The sequence below is a fragment of the Anomaloglossus baeobatrachus genome, chromosome 6, assembly GCF_048569485.1.
Source record: "Anomaloglossus baeobatrachus isolate aAnoBae1 chromosome 6, aAnoBae1.hap1, whole genome shotgun sequence".
In the NCBI taxonomy this organism is placed as follows: Eukaryota; Metazoa; Chordata; class Amphibia; order Anura; family Aromobatidae; genus Anomaloglossus; species Anomaloglossus baeobatrachus.
In genome coordinates, this window is record NC_134358.1 from 280,730,992 (window position 1) to 280,750,857 (window position 19,866).

At 38.7% G+C, this 19,866-nt stretch overlaps 1 protein-coding gene across 8 annotated transcripts in view; it reads left to right on the forward strand.

Moving 5' to 3' along the window:
• The window catches only part of CDH12 (cadherin 12), a 1,513,562-nt gene that overhangs the window by 1,393,631 nt on the left and 100,065 nt on the right, over positions 1–19,866 (forward strand). For all 8 annotated transcript variants that reach the window (XM_075314868.1, XM_075314867.1, XM_075314866.1 and 5 more), the window contains 2 exons: positions 10,831–10,950; positions 18,028–18,195. In XM_075314868.1, coding sequence (XP_075170983.1) covers positions 10,831–10,950; positions 18,028–18,195 — 288 coding nt within the window. The remainder of the gene's footprint in view (positions 1–10,830; positions 10,951–18,027; positions 18,196–19,866) is intronic.

A 19,866-nucleotide genomic window follows, 5' to 3' on the forward strand; every position in this document is an offset into this window, starting at 1 on the left:
TCTAATACCTTGTTAAAGTAGTCATTCTTCCTCAATATTTGCTTGACCTCCACAATGTTCCAGAAACCCATTCACCTATATATGAAGATATGGTTCATTCTAAATGGTCTCGGAGTTCAGTACAATGCCCTGTAAGACCACATACAGTATATCCTTCATAGGAGACTTAAACAGGCCTAGAAAAACAACACCCACCGTACAAAACATACAGTACATATAGCTACCTAGAAATTTGTCTTACAATTTAGAAAAATGAAAATATAAGTAATAAAACATATATATAGATAAAACAAAAATTCACATAACAATACAAACTAAACCATAAAAGTAATGAATGTCCATGCAGAAAAAGGGTGCTTATAATCTTAGTGATATTGTACCATGGCTTCTGTATTGAAGCTACAGTGAATCGTACCTATGGGATCAGTATGCGCTCTTTGTCGGTGCTGTACTGTAATGTTTATGTGTCCGATATATGGAAGGATCACTTTACTTCCAGGATTTTCTGTTGACTTTCAAGGGTAATTGTCCATTGTGCAATATTTCACCAATTAGAAGCAGCTTCTCGCTTCAAACCTTTCATTACTCTTCTGATATACTTTCTTGTAGTACAATGGAGTATCTTGTGTGCCTTTCATACATATATTTTTCTGCATAAAGATTTTTATTTCTAAGTGTGAAAGAAAATTCGGCTTGATTACATTTGTTCTCACTGATACTTTTGTAGATGTTATTTTTTGTATTCCATATAGAGTAACACATATCATTGTTATGTGGCTCAGTTCCTTAGGTGTGTAAAATGCCAGGCTGAATGTCAACTGTGCACTGCAGGATCATATAAAAATAAGTCCCTTTAGTTATTCTGTAGATACTTAACACTAGAACTACTAGACTCGTGACACCTATATAGAAATACATGGTGCAAAGTAGTCAAAATGACTACCTCAGTAGTTCTAGTGTTAAGGACTGATTGTTCTGTTATCATTTTTCTTGATACCTTCCCCTCCCTGGATAACAGACTTTCTCCATTATCAATTGTTATTTTCAGAGTCTTTCCTGCAAGCACATGATTAAATTGGATGTGTATTGTGAAAATGACCTATTGTTTAAAGGTTATTCCTTTGCAGTTTTTTGCACCCAATCTGAGAGAGCAGCATAATTAGTGTCATAAAGGGAGAGACTCTAATTCCAGTGATGTGTCACTTAGCGGCTTGCTGTACTTTTCATAAAATCACTTGCTTGTTATCAGGAGATTGTCACTAGTAGGTAACAAACCTGCTGCCATAGAGTCTTCTATATTTATGAGCTCTGTATGATGACACCACTACAAGTCATTTTCAGCTTTCAGACCATATACAATATACATACAAAGCTGTCAATCAGTGGTGGGGGCGTGATTATTCAGAGATCACTATTTGGGTTCATTCACACAACAATTTTTTTGGTCTGAGTGCTATCATTGAAATAATTCATTACTGTTATTCGATGGGGTGGTGCAGATGACTTATTTTTTTTTTCACTGACCATATCTATGACTGAAAAAATTACACCGTGCACGATTTTCCTCACAAAATTGATTGAAACTCACCCATTCAAGTCTCTGGGTGCCAGACAAAAATTGGATGTCAAAATATAACATCTGATTTTTACGGATATATTGCAATTCTGCAAAATAGAACACTGTATGTGGTCCTGTAAATCGTCCAACTTTTATGGATGAAACTAAATTATTTTTTATATGGTAATGTGAATGAGCCCTAAGAGAACTAGTATGTCCATAGAAGATAAACAGAGATTTTATCAAAACTTCAGCAAGCTGCCCAGTAAGTGATACATCACTGGAATCAGTTTCTCTGCCACTACATCATGCACCCCACAGAAGCAAAAGTATAAACCTGGTGACAAATTCCCTTTAATGAAGGTTGTTATGTAATATGTTATATCTTATTTTCCTTTCTGATGTGAACACCAACCACAACAAAGTACAGTGCTTTAAAAAAAAAAATCATACCATGTGAACTTTTCCATATTTTTTCATGTTACTCCAACAAATGTAAACATTTTTTATTGGGATTTTATGTGATACACCAATATAAACTAGCAAATATTTGTGAAGTGTAAAGGAAACAATACATGGTTTTCTAAACATTTTCAAAATATAAATCTAAAAATTGTGAGGTGCATTTTTGCTCAGCCTCCAGTAGTCTCATACACCTCAATAAAATCCTGAGGGACTAATTGCCTCCAGGTGTCACATAATTAGTAAAATTAGTAAAATTGAGCCCATATGTGTTCAATTCATTCTCAGTAGAACAACAGCTGTTCTGTGAAGGCCTCAGACGCTTGTATGAGAACATTGGGGATCAAACAGTGTCATGAAACTCAAGCAACACACCAGACAGATCAGTGATATATTTCTGGAGAAGAGCAAATCATGTATCATTTCCTCTACACTTCAGAAAGAGATAAAGCAGAGGGGAGCACTCCTGTGTGAGTATGCTGTGTGCAGGAGAATTCAAATATGTTACACTCACTAGGGAGGGTTGTGCACCCCTGCACAACTCCGATGACCGCTTATTTCTGACCTCCTGACTGCAGGGGGATTGCCGTAGCTCCAAAGGAGTCCTCATGTGAATGAAGCAGATGATGTCAGTTCCCTCACTTTGGATCAATCTATTCCTAAACCGCACTTTTTTTTATTTTGGACAGTATCCTGTTCATCCTTAATCATAATGTCTTTACTTTTGAGGGTACGGCCTATCGACAATGAAAAGGCTGTGAGATGGGGACAGGATTCGCACCAAGTTGTGCCAATATTTTTATGGGCTTGTTTGAGTCCGTCTTCATTGCCCGGTCTTCATCGCACGGTCCTCCTTGTCAATGTATTGCATCCTACTGTACTGCAGGTGTATTGATGATTTGTTTGTTATTTGGAGGGGGTCCAACAGTTTGTCAAGAACTTAATAATAACACCTGGGGCCTTAAATTCACCTGCACAGTTTCCCCAATCCACATCCAGTTTTTGGATCTCCTTATATCAAGGAGCCCGGATGGGCGCATTATCAAATCTACTTTTTTTTTAAAAAAAAAAAGTAGATGTGAGGAGTTACATGAGGTTCCATAGTAGACATCTCTCAATATGGATCCATAATATACCCTATTGTCAATATTGGAGGATCCGCACAAACTATAGTACAGAAGATAATTTTCTTTAGAAATCTAGAGTACTCCAAAATAGATTCAGAGAGAAGGGGTATCCAAAAAAAGCTTCTGAATGATTCTTTTAATGAGATCAAACTCCTGTGTCAAATTCATTGTCTTTCTAAAATTAAGGCCAGGACTGATACATCCTCTTTCAGTGATAAGGACAACCTTGACAAATACAATTGTAGTCTTGTCCCTACATAGAGTAACTCACATTTTACGATTAGGAAATTAGTACAAAAATATTGTTTTTTATTGAAAAATGACCCAATTTTAGTTAAAAAAAAGACTACCCTAAAATCCTTTTTATTATTTTGAGAAGGAACCGCAATCTTAAAAACTTATTATCTCCGAGTCTGAGGTTTAACAGGATTGTGTTCAGTTCCAATGATTCCATTTATGAACTATTTTATGTTTCTAGAGGTATGTTCAGATGTGGAAATAAAAATTGATTGTGCTGCAGATCTATATGACATTGTAGGAACACATTCATCTCCACTACTACTGAAGAATGTTTCAATGTAAAACAAACCCTTAATTGTAATTCAGCATACGTCATTTATTTATTATTATTTTACGTAGTTGTGAGTTCCAACTCTTGCATTTATGGGACAGTAGAAATACAGTAGAGCATTATGTTCGTCATCATTGGGGACAGAGAAATATTTATGCTCCAGGTAGAGACAATGTTCAGCATAATCCTTTATTTGCTCCAACAAAAATCTGTCTTCCTCCACTACATAAAAAGTTGGGATTGATTAAAAACTTTGTGAAAGCCATGGCTCCAGTACACTTCACAGACATTCTCCAGCATTTCACCAGCAAAACTGAAGGAAGAGGTATTTGTTGGGCCTCAGATCTGAGAGCTTATGAGAGATGATGTGTTTGAAGGAACTCCAAATGATAAGGAATTGAGATCTTGGAAAAGCTTCAAGTGTATCTGTGAAAATGTCTAAGGAAAAAAATAAATCTCCAGAATATGCTGAAGGTGTTGAGGAACTGCTAAATGCATACCAGGGTCTTGGATGTCGCATGTCTCTGAAAATGCACTTTTTGCATTCACATTTAGATTTCTTCCCGCAAAATCTAGGGGATGTAAGTGATGAACTAGGAGAGCGGTTTCACCAGGACATTAAAGTAATGGAACACCTCTACCAGGGCTTTTGGAATAACTCAATTATGGCAGATTACTGTTTGATGTTATATAGGGACAACCCTGAAAAATCATATCAACGACAGTCTAATGTCAAGCACTTTTAATTTCTGCTCACATCTTGGTTGCTATTTTGCATGTGAAATTGTTTTGGTTCAATAAAAACTGTTTTGATGGTGAAACAGTTTGTTTCTGATATGTAGATTACTGTTTTCTTAATGTCTCCTGTATATTTCCTATACCTTCTAATAATGATGATGTTCCATGGAAACTATACGTGCTACAGAAAAACTATATACATTTTTTAAATCAAGACAAAAAGATGATTCATAAAAGTACAAAATCACCTGCGATGAGTACAATTTTTTTTTTTGTAGACCTGTGTTATTATCAAGTATTCATAGACTGTCACAGAGGTTTTACCATTTTTTGTAATTACATTGTTTATGATAATTAGAAAAGTGTTCATCACAAGAGGATTTAAGAGTCTAATATTAGGCTAAGTGACCTAATAAAATTTCAATATAGCAGATCTTTTTTTCCCTAAATCGCAAGTGGAGTTGAGTAAATTAATTAAACATACATTTAATATGAATAAAACAAACGTTACTATGTTTCATGTCATAGGATGTGTCCCTACATAATCTAACGATGCCAGCACTTATTGCACTGCTAAACCAGTCATTTTGGTTGATCTACACACCATGTATGTATGTATGACACTGGTAAGAAAAAAAAATCTGTTGATGCAGTCAACGGCATCTCCAATAAATCTGTGACTGCTGTGAGAATAAAACCAATAGGATATGACTATCAATGAAAATTATTATGCATTTCAAGCCATTAGACTGGCTTTTAAAGAGTAGACAGATTACATAGTACTAGGTTGTTTAGAGAAATAGATGCCCAAAAACCTGTGAGTGAGGTAAAATAAGTGAGATGAGGAAAGATAACTCTATGCGTATTGTCAACTGTTGTGTGGCTTCCTCTAGGGTAAATATGAGAGGTTATGCCGAAATGTATGTCTTAAATGTATTCATAAATAAGTAGCAGGTGCGAGACGGAGAATAGTGGAACAAATTAGGAGCTGGTGTCTGCGTCTGGAAGTGTTACATGCGCAGGGTGGGTACATGTGAGAAGGCTGTGACCTTTCACATGAGCCAAAATCATGATGAAACATTGTAAAGAAATACACTGCAGCACTGTTAGCCAGCAAATCATGTAATGATCGTCAAAAAGCCCACTCGCGGGCAACAGAGAAAAGTCTCCTTGGTTGCCATATACACAGAGTGGTCCCATACAATGTTGCATCATGATGTTGTTGCATATCAAAGGTCACAGCTTCCTCACATCACGTACAATGTGACTGCGCCTGCTCATGTAACACCTCTGGATGTGGACGCCGGCTCCTGCTTTGTCCATCTGTCCTCCATTTTGCCATTTTGCACATAGCAAATATGTATCATTTTTTAAGAATATATTTAAGAAATAAATGTATGCATCATTTTTTAAACTGACCCTTGAGGAAGTCTCACGACAGGTGGTGAAATGCGAGATGTTATTTTTTCTTATCTCATTTATCTTGCCTCCATCACAAGTTTTTTTCTTACAGTATCCAGACTTGTTCCTTTATGGTTATAGAACAGTTATTTAACAGGCTTACCTGATCCTGTGCGTAATAGTCATCTTCCCTGCGAACTTTATATATTTATCATCTGTACATAGTTGTCAATTCTCTGCAATTCAGCTGAATTTCAACATTAATAGTTCATGATTTATACTTTCCACAGACACAAGGGCATTGTGCATTCATTTATGTAATGCAGAGATTTTTTTCTCAGTTTATTGTCTCAAGTCCATGTACATTTTCCTGAGAGCTTTGCATTTATCAGTGGGATAATAATAGACGTTAGCCTTATTACCGCCACACCTTGGTTGTCTCTTTGTAGCCAGTCGGCTGTTTAATGTTTCTAAACCAATGTTTACTTTTTTCTTAATGTCATGTAATATAGATTTTTCTATTCGGTGATCCCAGTAAACTTGCATATTCTTTCTTGTTTTTCATTGTCCTTTTTTATGTATGCATACTAGCCAACCTCGCGTTATCTGTAGTGCCGTCAGTTACTTTTTCTCTCTTTTTTCTTTCTATTCCTTCCTGTAATGGCTCCTTCTCATCTGCTCTGCACTGTAAAGGCCCTGTCACACACAGAGATAAATCTGCGGCAGATCTGTGGTTGCAGTGAAATCGTGGACAATCAGTGCCAGGTTTGTGGCTGTGTACAAATGGAACAATATGTCCATGATTTCACTGCAACCACAGATCTGCCAAAGATTTATCTCTGTGTGTGACGGGGCCTTTAATGCTTGTCAAACAATGTTATTTCACCAAAAGGTCTGAGATACCTGCACAGGCACACTAAGAGCTGTAATATTTTTATTAGATAAGCAGACAGTGCAGATAAAGTTTGTAACCTTTACAGGGCATAGTCTCACTTGCAAAAGCATCGGATGCAATATGCTAATGACTATCGGCTCAGGCTCTGCGGCGAGCGTGAGCCGAGTATCATGAGACTGTGATCCATTCCTGAGATTGGATCACAGCTGCTGAGGAGAGGGAGGGATTAATCTTCCCATCGCCTCCATTGTCAGCATGTGCCTATGTTGGACTGCACTTGGATGACATCCAAGTGCCGTCCAATGTTTCTCTCGGACTCAAAGAATTGTATGGGTGCGAGTGACACAGCTCTCGCAGACAATCAGTATGCTGCAATTTTTTCTCAGGCCATTTAGGGCTGAAGAAAAACTTGCAGATCTGAGCTGCAGCATTATCTTAAATGGGGCCGAGTGCAATGCGAAATTTTCTCACATTGCACTCGTGCAAGTCATACGCAAGTGTATCGCTGCCCTAAGAGAGCAAATAATATCATGAAAACAAAGGGGCACACTAGACAGGTGAGGGATAAAGTTTTGAAGAAGCGTAAAGGAGGGTTAGGCCATAAAAAATAGCCCCTCTGAAAAAGTTCAAAGCATAGTTCTATCTATAATCCAAAAATAGAAGTTATGGCACAATTGCAAACTTACGAAGATATAGTCGTCAACCTAACCTGACATCCCAAGCAAGGATAGCACTAATTAGAGAAGCATCCAAGTGGCTCATGGTCACTTTGGAGGAGCTGTAGAGATCCATAGCTCAGTTGTGAGAATTTTCCTATGTAACAGCTATTACACATATACTTCACAAATCAGGCAGTTATGGAAAAGTGGCAAAAAGAAAGCCATTTTTGAAAGCAAGAAATAAGAATTCCCTTTGCAGTTTGCAAAAAGCCATGTAGGGGACACAGGTAGCATGTGAAAGAAGATGCTCTTGCCAGATAAGACCAAATTATACCCTTTTGAGCTAAATTTTTATGTGTGGCAGAAAACTAACACTGCACATCGTCCTGAAATCATCATCTCCTTTGTCAAACATGAGGGAGGCAGCGTCATGGTGTTGAGTTGTCTTTCTTGAGCAGGAACGAAAAAGCTGGTCAGAAATTATGGCAAGAGTGATGGCGCTAAATACAGGCTAATCCTTGAAGAAAACTTGTTATTGGTTGAAATTTTTTTTTAAACTAGGGCATAGGTTCACCTTTCAATAGGGCAACAACCCTAAAAATACTGCTAGAGCTACAATAGATTATTTTAGGTCAAAGCATATTGAAATGTTTGACAGTCACAGTCCAGATGTAAGACTCATTAGGAATCCATGACAAGACGTAAAAATTGCTGTCCCTAGACACTCTACATCAATTTTCACTGAACTAGAGCTGTTTTGCAAAGAAGAAGATTGCCAAAAATTAAAGCCCCTAGGTATGCAAATCTGGTAAACAAATACCTCAAAAGACTTGCAGCAGTAATTGCAGTGAAAGGTTGTTCTTCAAAATATTAACTCAGACGAGGCTTAATAAAAATGCACATCACAATTTTCAGATTTATATTTTTTAAATATTTAAAAACCATATATAATTTCCTTTACACTTCACAAAGACGTGCTAATTTGTGTTGGTATACCACATACAATAAACTAAAATACATTTACATTTGTGTGTGTAAGGTTCTGTGCACACATTGAGTATTTTCAGAATTTTCTGGCCATTTCTTTGTCTCTTGGCAAGAAAAATGCAGCACAAAAACTAGTTTTTGATGCATTATTGCATGCAATTTCAATTAAATTTAATGAGTGAAAAACGCATGTAAAAATGCTGAAAGAATTCACATGTTGCAAGGAAAAAATATTAAACATGTGCACTACAAATCAGGCTGTTCATTGACTTTACCGGCACAAAAATTTGCTTGCAGTTTTGTGACAAAATTATACTCAAATAATTATCAAAAATGTTTTTCAAGGTGCTGTATATAAATATTATATTTGTGTAAAATTTGGACAATTTTTTTTTATTCAAACAAAAAACACAAGGAAATTTGGCATAATTAATCTATAAATGCTCTTATAGTCTGATTGATCAAAGTCAGAAATGGAAAAATATGTAAGTAAATCCTGCAAATGTATCACTGCATCAGTTTTTATTGAGTGGTGTTCAGTTATTCATTAGAAATTCATTAGCACATTTGTTCATTATACTGTAGGTGCTGACACGTGATTTCATTCACTTGATTGTATACACTGCACCTGCCATTGTCTGATAGTTTAAATGTCCAAAATCTAAAGCTTGCCTTTCTGTTATGTCTGTTTGCAGTCTACATCTGAAGTAACAGTTGTGTGTGACTCATACAAGGATCACATTGCAGTACCTGGACTGGCCGGCGGCCTTCCTTATGGCAGTGGGTCAGCTTCATATACAGGAGAGCCGCCAGCCAGTACTGGAGGTGAGATGCGATCCTCGCGCAACTCACACACAAGTCCGACTCCAGACTGCGTTATCGGTACTAATATCGCTAGCAAGCGTACCCGCCATGTCAGTTGTGCGACACGGGTATATCGCTGCCTGTGGCGCACAACATCGCTAACACCCATCACACGTACTTACCTACCCTGCGACGTACCTCTGGCCAGCGATCCACCTCCTTTCTAAGGGGGTGGTTCGTGCGGCGTCACAGCGACGTCACATGGCAGCCATCCAATAACAGAGGAGGGTCAGAGATAAGCGTCCAAACATGCTGCCCACCTCTTTCCTTCCTCATTGCCGGTGGACGCAGGTAAGGAGATGTTCGTCGCTCCTGCGGTTTCACACAAAGCGATGTGTGCTGCAACAGGAGCGACAAACAACATTGTACCTGCAGCAGCAACATTATTAAGAAAAGGAGCAACGTGTCAACGAGCAACAATTTTTCACGTTTTTGTGCTCGTTGATCATCGCTCCTTGGTGTCACACGCTGCAATGTTGGTAACGGCGTCCGATGTGTGTCACTAACGATGTGACCCCGACGATATATCGTTACCAATATCGCAGAGTGTAAAGCACCCTTTAGGCCCCTTCACATGTCTGTGATTTCGGTATGCATGACATCTGTTTTCATACATACCGGAGACACGGACATACGCAGACACTTTAAAATTAATGCTTCTGCGCACACGTCTGTTTTCTCAGGGACGTGTGTTCAAGGGGAGCACACGTGTGTCCATGTGCTCCACATGGTGTGATGTCTGATTTTCTCAGGCAGCAAGGGTTTTTACATGGACCACATACTGATGGGATCCATGTGACATCAGTGTGACACGTACAAGAGAAAACATGTGTCTTTGAAATAACATGATTTTCTATACTCACCAGACTCCAACCCTGCTGCTGTCTCCTGCTTCCAGGCCCACTCATTTAGCTCATGCATATTCACTGCACCATGGACCCAGAAGCAGCAGCTGCAGCTCTGGAGACAACAGCATCAGGGACAGGTGAGTAAAGAAGTTCTTACTGTCCATGTAATATCACAGATAGCACATGGAGAGCACACTGACAGCACACGCTGAACACAGACATGGAACATGCACACATATGCACCCACACCACGGTCCATGAAAAATGTGTGTTTGTAGCACAGACATGTGAAAGTGGACTTACAGAAAGAGCCAAAGCAGAAATGAAGACTATCTCACACTTCTGTAATTCATCTTGATTTCTCAGCTACTGGAGATGCATTATGGTTAATATCAGACAGTAAACAGAAAGTTAGATAGAAAAGGAAAATAACAAGCACTTTTGAGTGGGTTTTTGCCATTTTGGGTATATAATGTATTCAAAGCAATTTTGTTAACCATTGCATTAACGATCCAAGGAGTATACATTTTTTGAAATTACATTGACCTGATACTGAGCAGCAAGAACTAAAAAATGTCTATTATGTATCAAAAGATCCAGCTGTCAATCAAGTTTAACTTTCCTTTTTTTCTTCCAAATTACTTTTTGCAATTTTATGGTAATATGCAATCACGTAAAATAGCTCATAATGCATACATAAATCTTCTTTCCTCTTTCCAGGTGCCTATGTACTTCAGGTTAAAGCGAGTGATGCAGATGATCCTACATATGGAAGCAGTGCCAGAGTGGTTTACAGCATTCTTCAGGGACAACCATATTTCTCTATTGATCCTAAAACAGGTACAATAATATTATCAAATACTTTCATTTTTCTTATGTCTTATTACTTGAGTAGAATTCCATGTTTATGCAAATGAGCCACAAGTAAAAGAGGCTTGACTTGCATGTACAACTCTCTGGCCTCCTCCCATTTCTCCTCCCGCCACCGGCCTCCTCTCAGTGACTGACACTCTTCTCTATGACCTGGATGCAACCCCCAATTAAGATGTCAAGCAGGCGCGATTATTCCCTAGGGTGCTATATGTGCAATAAGATGCAGATGACTTTGTGAGAGCCATAATATTGATCTGTGTATGCACTGTCCCATTTGTCCTTGAACCTACAAGCTCATTTACATTGACATTCACCAATATATTTCTAGAAAATAGAGAAATGGACTTATTATACATATATAGAACCATAATCAACATTTTTGATTCTTCACATACAGTACATCAGAAAAGTGAGCACACCCCTCACATTTTTATATTTTATTATATCTTTTCAAAAGACAATGCTGAAGATATGACGCTTTGATACAATGTAAAGTAGTCAGTCTTCAGCCTGTGCAACAGTGTTTATTTCGTGTGCCCTCTAAGTAACTCAACACACAGCCATTATTTCTAAACCACTGGCAACCAAAGTGAGTACACCCCTAAATGAAAATGGGCAAATTGTTCTTAGTTAGCCATTTTCCCTCCATAATATCACGTGACTAATTAGTTTAACAATGTCTCAGGTGTGAAAGGGGAGCAGAAGTGTTAAATTTAATATTATTGCTCATACTCTCTCATAATGATCATTGGAAGTTCAACATTGCACCTCATGGCAAATAATTGACTAAGGATCTTCAAAAAGGTATTGTTGCTCTACATAAAGCTGGTCTAGGCTATAAGACGATTGTCAACACTCTTAAACTGAGCTGTAGCACGGGGGCCAAGAACATACAGCAGTTTACCTAGACAGGTTCCACTCAGAAAAGACATTGCCATTGTCAAGCAAAGAAGTTGAGTGCACGTGCTCAGCATCATATCCAGAGGTTGTTTTTTTTGGAAATAGACATGAGTGCTGCCATCATTGCTGCTGAGCTTAAAAGGGTGGATGGTCAGCCTGCAGTGCTCAGACCATATGCTTCATACTCCTCACAATGCATAAAATAGGTCTACATGGCTGTCATCACAGAAGGAAATCTCTTCTAAAGAGGATGAACAGGATATCCCACAGTTTTCTGAAGACTAGGAGGCTAAAGACATAACCTTAACTTGTGGTCTGAGAAAGATAAACTTATTTTGTTCCGATGGTGTCAAGTTTGTGTGGTGGCAACCAAGTAAGGTGTAGAAAGTTCTGTGTTCTGCGTACAGTCAAGTATGGTGGTGGCAGTGTCATGCTTTGGGGTTGCATGAGTGCTGCTGGCTTCGGGTGCTAGAGTTCATTGTGGGAGCTATGAATTTCAACATGTACTGTGATATACTGAAGCAAAGCATGATCCACTGCCATCAAAAGCTGGGCCTCAGGACACTATTCCAACAGGATAATGACCCCAAATACATCTCCAATAACCTTGCTAAAGAAACTGAGTGTAAAGGTGCTGTACTGGACAAGAAGGTATCCAGACCTAAACCCTATTAAGCATCTGTATAGCATCTTTAAAGGAAAAATGGAGTTAGTTCTCTAACATCCACCAGCTCTATGATGCCATCATAGAGAAGTGGAAGAGGATTATAATGGCAACCTGTGAAGCTCTAGTGAACTCCATGCTCAAAAGAGTTAAGGCAATGCTTAAAATAATGGTGGCCACAGAAAATATTGACACTTTGAGCACAATTTGGCCATTTTCACTTAGGGGTTTACTCACTTTTTTGTCAGCGGTTCAGACATTAATGGATGCATGTTGAGCTATGTAGAGGATGCACCAAATTTACACTGTTATACAAGCTGTAGACTGACCAATCTACATTTTATAAACGTCATATCTTTAGTGCTGTCCCATAATAAAATATTTACAAAATGTGAGGGGTGTAGTGAATTTTTGATATGCTGTGGATGACTTTAGTTAAGGATTTAAAATCTTGCAGACAGGCTCACTTTAATGGCTCTTTGCAATATATTGCTAATAAAGGTTTCTCTGCTCTAGGACTATGAGCCCTGTCATTCTGGAAAGCCGTGATGGACTTCACCAATTTGATTCTATCATATATACTGTATTTCTGTATTTTGTATTAATATTTTATCGTGTTCATTTTTAGAGTCCAAACTACAACACTGTAGCATTACCAATCTTATTTTCCTTCCTTATCATTTTAGTTTATCCTTTTGACCTCACACCAGACCCCCAACTTCATCAAATTTCAAAGCACTTACATTTAGCCTAGCTGTATGCAGTGTGTGAACCTTGACTAGGACACATATAACTGGAGCATTTCATGCACTATGTTATACTTTAGAATCCATTAAGATTGCCTCTGCCATTTGGATATCTTTTTCCTTTTCTCCAATCTCATGCTTTTTTATTAGACTGTATGTCCAACTATAAATAAATTTTTGTCACACAGTTTAGATAATGCAACAGTTATATGAGGTTATTTTTTACCTTTTCCTGAAACTCTACATAATGGTCCTTCAAGGTGCTCAGCTATGTTGGCGTACTACTACTTATTGGAGATTTCACAAGATCAGAAGCTATTCTCAAACAAGCACAGTGAAAGCTTAGTAGTGAATAATAACCAAATGTCAGATGTAATGGACAGAATGGGAAATAGCATCAACCTTGGCTATATACAGTGTTGGCCAAAAGTATTGGCACCCATGCAATTCTGTCAGATAATACTCAGTTTCTTCTTGAAAATTATTGCAATCACAAATTCTTTGGTATTATTATCTTCATTTAATTTGTCTTCAATGGAAAAAAAAATTGTCATAAAGCCAAATTGGATATAATTCCACACCAAACATAAAAAAGGGTGTGGACAAAAGTATTGGCACTGTTTGAAAAATCATGTGATGCTTCTCTAATTTGTGTAATTAACAGCACCTGTAACTTACCTGTGGCACCTAATAGGTGTTGGCAACAACTAAATCACACTTGCAGCCAGTTGACATGGATTAAAGTTGACTCAACCTCTGTCCTGTGTCCTTGTGTGAACCTCATTGAGCATGGAGAAAAGAAAGAAGACCAAATAGCTGTCTGAGATCTGAGGACTTGAGAATCCAAATCGTGAGGAAGCATGAGCAATCTTAAGTCTACAAGTCCATCTCCAAAGACCTGAAAGTTCCTGTATCTACGGTGTGCAGTGTCATCAAGAAGTTTAAAGCCCATGGCACTGTGGCTAACCTCCCTAGATGTGGAAGAAAAAGAAAAATTGATGAGAGATTTCAATGCAAGATTGCTCGGATGGTGGATAAAGAACCTTGACTAACTAAGCTGCCCTGCAGTCCGAGGGTACAACAGTGTCAACCCGTACTATCCGTCGGCGTCTGAATGAAAAGGAACTGTATGGTAGGATACTCAGGAAGACCCCACTTCTTACCCCGAGACATAAAAAAGCCAGGCTGGAGTTTGCCAAAACTTACCTGAGAAAGCCTAAAACATTTTGGAAGAATGTTCTCTGGTCAGATGAGACAAAAGTAGAGCTTTTTGGGAAAAGCCATCAACATAGAGTTTACAGGAAAAAAAAGAGGCATTCAAAGAAAAGAACATGGCCTCTACAGTCAAACATGGCGTAGGTTCCCTGATGTTTTGGGGTTGCTTTGCTGCCTCTGGCACTGGACTGCTTGACCGTGTGCATGGCATTATGAAGTCTGAAGACTACCAACAAATTTTGCAGCATAAAAGAGGGCCCAGTGTGAGAAAGCTGGGTCTTCCTCAGAGGTCATGAGTCTTCCAGCAGGACAATGACCCAAAAAGCACTAGAAAATGGTTTGATAGAAAGCACTGGAGAGTACTGAAGTGGCCAGCAATGAGTCCAGACCTGAATCCCATAGAACACCGGTGGAGAGATCTCAAAATGGCAGTTTGGAGAAGGAACACTTCAAATCTCAGGGACCTGGAGCAGTTTGCCAAAGAAGAATGGTCTAAAATTCCAGCAGAGCATTGTAAGAAATATATTGATGGTTATCGGAAGCGGTTGTTTGCAGTTATTTTGGCTAAAGGTTGTACAACCAAGTATTAGGCTAAGGGTGCCAATACTTTTGTCTGGCCCGTTTTTGGAGTTTTGTGTGAAATGATCAATGATTTGATTTTTGTTTCATTGTCTTTTGTGTTTTTTCATTGCAAGCAAAATAAATGAAGATAATACCAAAGAATTTGTGATTGCAATCATTTTCAAGAAGAAACTGAGTATTATCTGACAGAATTGCAGGGGTGCCAATACTTTTGGCCAGCACTGTAACTCCTTAGCTATTGCTTCTCGTTACAAAATTCAAAAGAGAGGAGTTCCACAGAGAACTCATGGAAGCCAGGAAAGCCAATGCTTGCCATTTCCATGCTAAAAGCACAGCTAATAAAATGATAGTCTTAGGCGGGCTTTGCACACTACGACATCGCAGGTGCGATGTCGGTAGGGTCAAATCGAAAGTGACGCACATCCGGCGTAGCAGTCGATATCGTAGTGTGCAAATCCTTTTTGATACGATTAAAGAGCACAAAAGCGTTGTTATCGTATCATTGGTGTAGGGTCCGACATTTCCATAATGCCAGTGCAGCGACAGGTACGATGTTGTTCCTCGTTCCTGCGGCAGCACACATCGCTGTGTGTGAAGCCGCAGGAGCGAGGAACGTCTCCTACCTGCATCCTGGCTGCAATGCGGAAGGAAGAAGGTGGGCGGGATGTTTACATCCTGCTCATCTCTGCCCCTGCACTGCTATTGGCCACCTGCCGCGTGACGTTCCTGTGACGCCGCAAGACCCGCTCCCTTAGGAAGGAGGCGGGTCGCCGGCCAGAGCAACGTCGCAGGGAAGGTGAGTGCATGTGAAGCTGCCGTAGCGATAATGTTCGCTATGCCAATTATCACAAGATATCGCTGCTGCGACAGGGGCGGGGACTATCGCGCTCGACATCGCAGCATCGGCTTGCGATGTCACAGCGTGCAAAGCACCCCTTACACTGAAAAAGAATATTGCTTTATTTGCTATAATGCTCTAGTATATTCAGTATTCCAAAAAGCTGCATTCGTAAAGTCCTCTAGTGGGACTAAACGATTCTTAAATAATATTTAACCCCTTATAGAATCAGTTTATTTTTGTGTTTAGGACATGGTGGTGTCCACGGAACTTTTTGATTTGTGTTTAGGACATGACATTTTTTCTCCACCCTTGCCTTCCAAGAGCCCAAATGTTTCATTGTTGCTGTGTCCATACATGGGCTTCTGTGTTTGTGAGAATTTTTTTTTTCCTAAATCGCCACCATTTTTTGGGTTTATATAACTTCTTCTATTCATTTTTATTTGGAAGGAGTTAGAGCAATACTTTTTTTGTTTTTCCTTTTTTTGTATGTGTAAAGTACATGCATTGATTAATTGGAATAAACCCCATTTCTTTGTGTTGCTACATTTATTCCAATGAATTGGTATAAGTTTAGATTTTCCTACTTTTTCATCGTAAAAACTAAAATTCAAAATAATGGTCATAAATGATAACATTTCATCCTGTAACTTTTTTCAGTTAATATTTCTTCATGTGGGCTTATTTTTTCTGAACAAGTCATATTTTTTATTAGTTACATTTCAGAGTACTCATAAATTTATAGGAAAAAGCATTCTGAAAGTTATGAGTTGTTTTTTTTTCTGTCGATGGGGCTATATCAGGACTTGCAGTATTATATTTATCAATGTTCCAGTTTTGAGCTTCACAAAATTTATTGTTTTAGATTAATTATTTTTAATGCTACAGCAGTGCATCAGACTCCTTGACAATGCACCTCCTAGACTTAGACACTATGACACCTTCCATACACATTTTATTTCTAAAGGCAGAAAAATCCCTTTTTTTACCTTTCTATAAGGGGTTTAAACTCTCACCTAACTATAGAGCAATTAAATGTAATCATCGTCCCACCATTGCATCTAGGGCAGACGTTCTAAGTAGAGGAAAATCAAAACCATGAGAAAGTATAGTTTTTAGTATAAGTGTAATATGCAAGTGAAAATTCCCACTATAACCATTAGCAGACAAACCCAGAATAAAACCAATAAGTAGATATCCTTCAGTAAGTAAAATACAATAGTATTCCAAGTAAAAATATAGGGCACTTACTTGTCACTATTTTGATGAAGAGTGTAAAAGCCATCCCACCATGACAAGGTGTACCAAATCATCATGTTGCCTTACTCATGTAACTCCTTTCACTATGTGCTATGATGTGAATTATTAGAGTTGGGAGCCATACTTATTTGATACACCTTGTCGTAGTTGGGTGACCTTTATGCTCTTTTGATCAAAATGGTGTTAAAAAACCCTTTGTTTTATTCATGTATTACTATGATCTTTTAACTCACTGTATAGTATGTATTTTTCATGTCATAACATATTAATGATGGAATCAAAAATATTTCTTAATAAACTTTCATTAGTAGTGATGAGCGAGCTTGCTCGGCACTGCTCTATACTTGATCGAGCATCAAGGTGTTCAGTTACTTGTGGAGGTCAGCAGATGCAAGGATTTTTCATCCATGAAATAATGACCACAATGCCTGAGCTCGCATCACTGCATGGTATGTGCAGGCACCCCAGAGAGAGCCATTTGTAGTCTTTGAATGGTCTCACTAGGGTTAAAGCAACATGTTTGGATGTAGTGTAGCAAATAACCAAAAAAACGCCCTCCCCCTCCTGGAAATACTCTGCTTTTGGCTGTGTACGTGAGTGGACAGCCAAACTGCCCAATCAGTGACTTCCATTATACTCGTTACTCGAGTTAAGCACTTTCAGAACATCTGACCTGCTCAGCTCAAGTAACAAGCACTCGAGCATTTTAGTGCTCGCCAATCTCTAATCATTACAACATTCAGTTCACATCCATGATTTATTAATACAACCCTATGTATATGGCTTATTAGTGTATCTAAAATAAAATATATAATAAATATTTTCTTCTTTATTTGAAGGCGTCATTAGAACAGCTTTACCAAACATGGACCGAGAAGTCAAGGAACAGTATCAAGTACTTATCCAAGCCAAGGACATGGGAGGCCAACTTGGTGGTTTGGCGGGTACTACTACTGTAAATATAACACTTACTGATGTCAATGATAACCCACCCAGATTTCCCAAAAGTAAGTGTTTAGTCAAAGAATATTTATTATCTAGATTTTGTTGTTGACTACTGTTACATATTCAAGTGCATGAGCCTTCTAAGTACTAATGACAAATCAGAAAAATGTATATTCTTATATGGTACAGGAGTCCCTCAGGCAAAGTCTGCTACCTCCAAACCCTCTATAGATGTGGCCCTGTACTTAGTTATTTATGTATTAATTTAAAATATCAAATTATTACATATAGTAATTAGAATAGCAATTCATAAGAAATCAAGCTGTTATGAACTTCTTAAAAGTATTAGATTCTACTGAAACAAACTTGATATTTGATTTGCAAGAATCCAGTAAATTGTCTTCTAGATTGCAGTGCGGCTGTGAAGGGATTAACTAAAAAAGCACTTCACAGTTACCTGCTGTGACCCTCATCTGACTTCTGCTGTTCTTTTCTAACCACAGCTCTCTTGGTCTTCTGGATCTTCAGCTCTTTCAGTGCTGATGTCTGGATGGGAGACCAAGGAGCTAAGTTGTCAAAAATGACAGTGGACATAGCTTCAAAATCAGGTGAGGCACATGACTAGGTGAATATAATGTTTTTATTTATTTTTAACCTTCCTCCTCACTTTCTTTCATTATGGTTTGGGGTTTGGAGAGACCTCAAAGAATAATAAATTACTTTTGAAGTCAATCAGGGCACTCAATTTCAACAAAATTCACTTTATTGACTGGTTGGAGTGAATCTACCACCATTTTAGGAGTTTTCTAACTACATTAACCTTATTTTTCATTTGTCATTTCCCTAATATGTTATACTAGCTGTAGTACCCGGGCATTGCCCGGGATAGTAACTGTCTCTCTGTCTCTCTCTCCCAGTCTCTGTGTGTCGCTGTCTGTCTCTCTGTCTGTCTATTTCCTTGTCTGTCTGTGTCTATGTCCTTGTCTCTTTCCCCATCTGTGTCTTTCCCCATCTGTCTCTTTCCCATCTCTCTTTCTCTGTCTCTCTGTCTCTTTCCCCGTCTGTCTCTTTCCAAGTCTGTCTCTTTCCCTGTCTGTCTCTTTCCTCGTCTATCTCTTTCTCCATCTGTCTCTTTCAAGGTCTGTCTCTTTCAAGGTCTATCTCTTTCCCTATCTGCCTGTCTGTTTCTTTGTCTGTCTCTAACTCTCTGTTTCTTTCCCCATCTGTCTATTTCCAGGTCTGTCTCTTTCCCAGGTCTGTCTCTTTCCCCGTCTGTCTTCCTGTCTATTTTCCTGTCTCTTTCTCTGTCTGTCTTTGTCTATATCTTTGTCTGTGTCTTTTCTTGTCTGTCTATTTCTGCTCTGCCTGTCTCTGTCTGTCTCTTTCCTTGTCTGTCTCTGTTTCTCTGTCTCTTTCCCCATCTGTCTCTATCAAGGTCTGTCTCTTTCCCCATCTGTCTTTGTCTGTCTGTTTCCCTGTCTCCCTGTCTCTGTCCCTGTTTGCCTGTCTCTGTCCCTGTCTTCCTGTCTCTGTCTGTCTCTTTCCCCATCTGTCTTTTTGCAGGTCTGTCTCTTTCCAGGTCTGTCTCTTTCCAGGTCTATGTCTTTCCCCGTCTGTCTCTTTCCCGTCTGTCTCTTTCCCTATCTGTCTCTGTCTTTCTCTGTCTGTCTCTTTCCCCATCTGTCTCTGTCTGTCACTGTCTGTCTCTTTCACCATCTGTCTCTGTCTGTCTG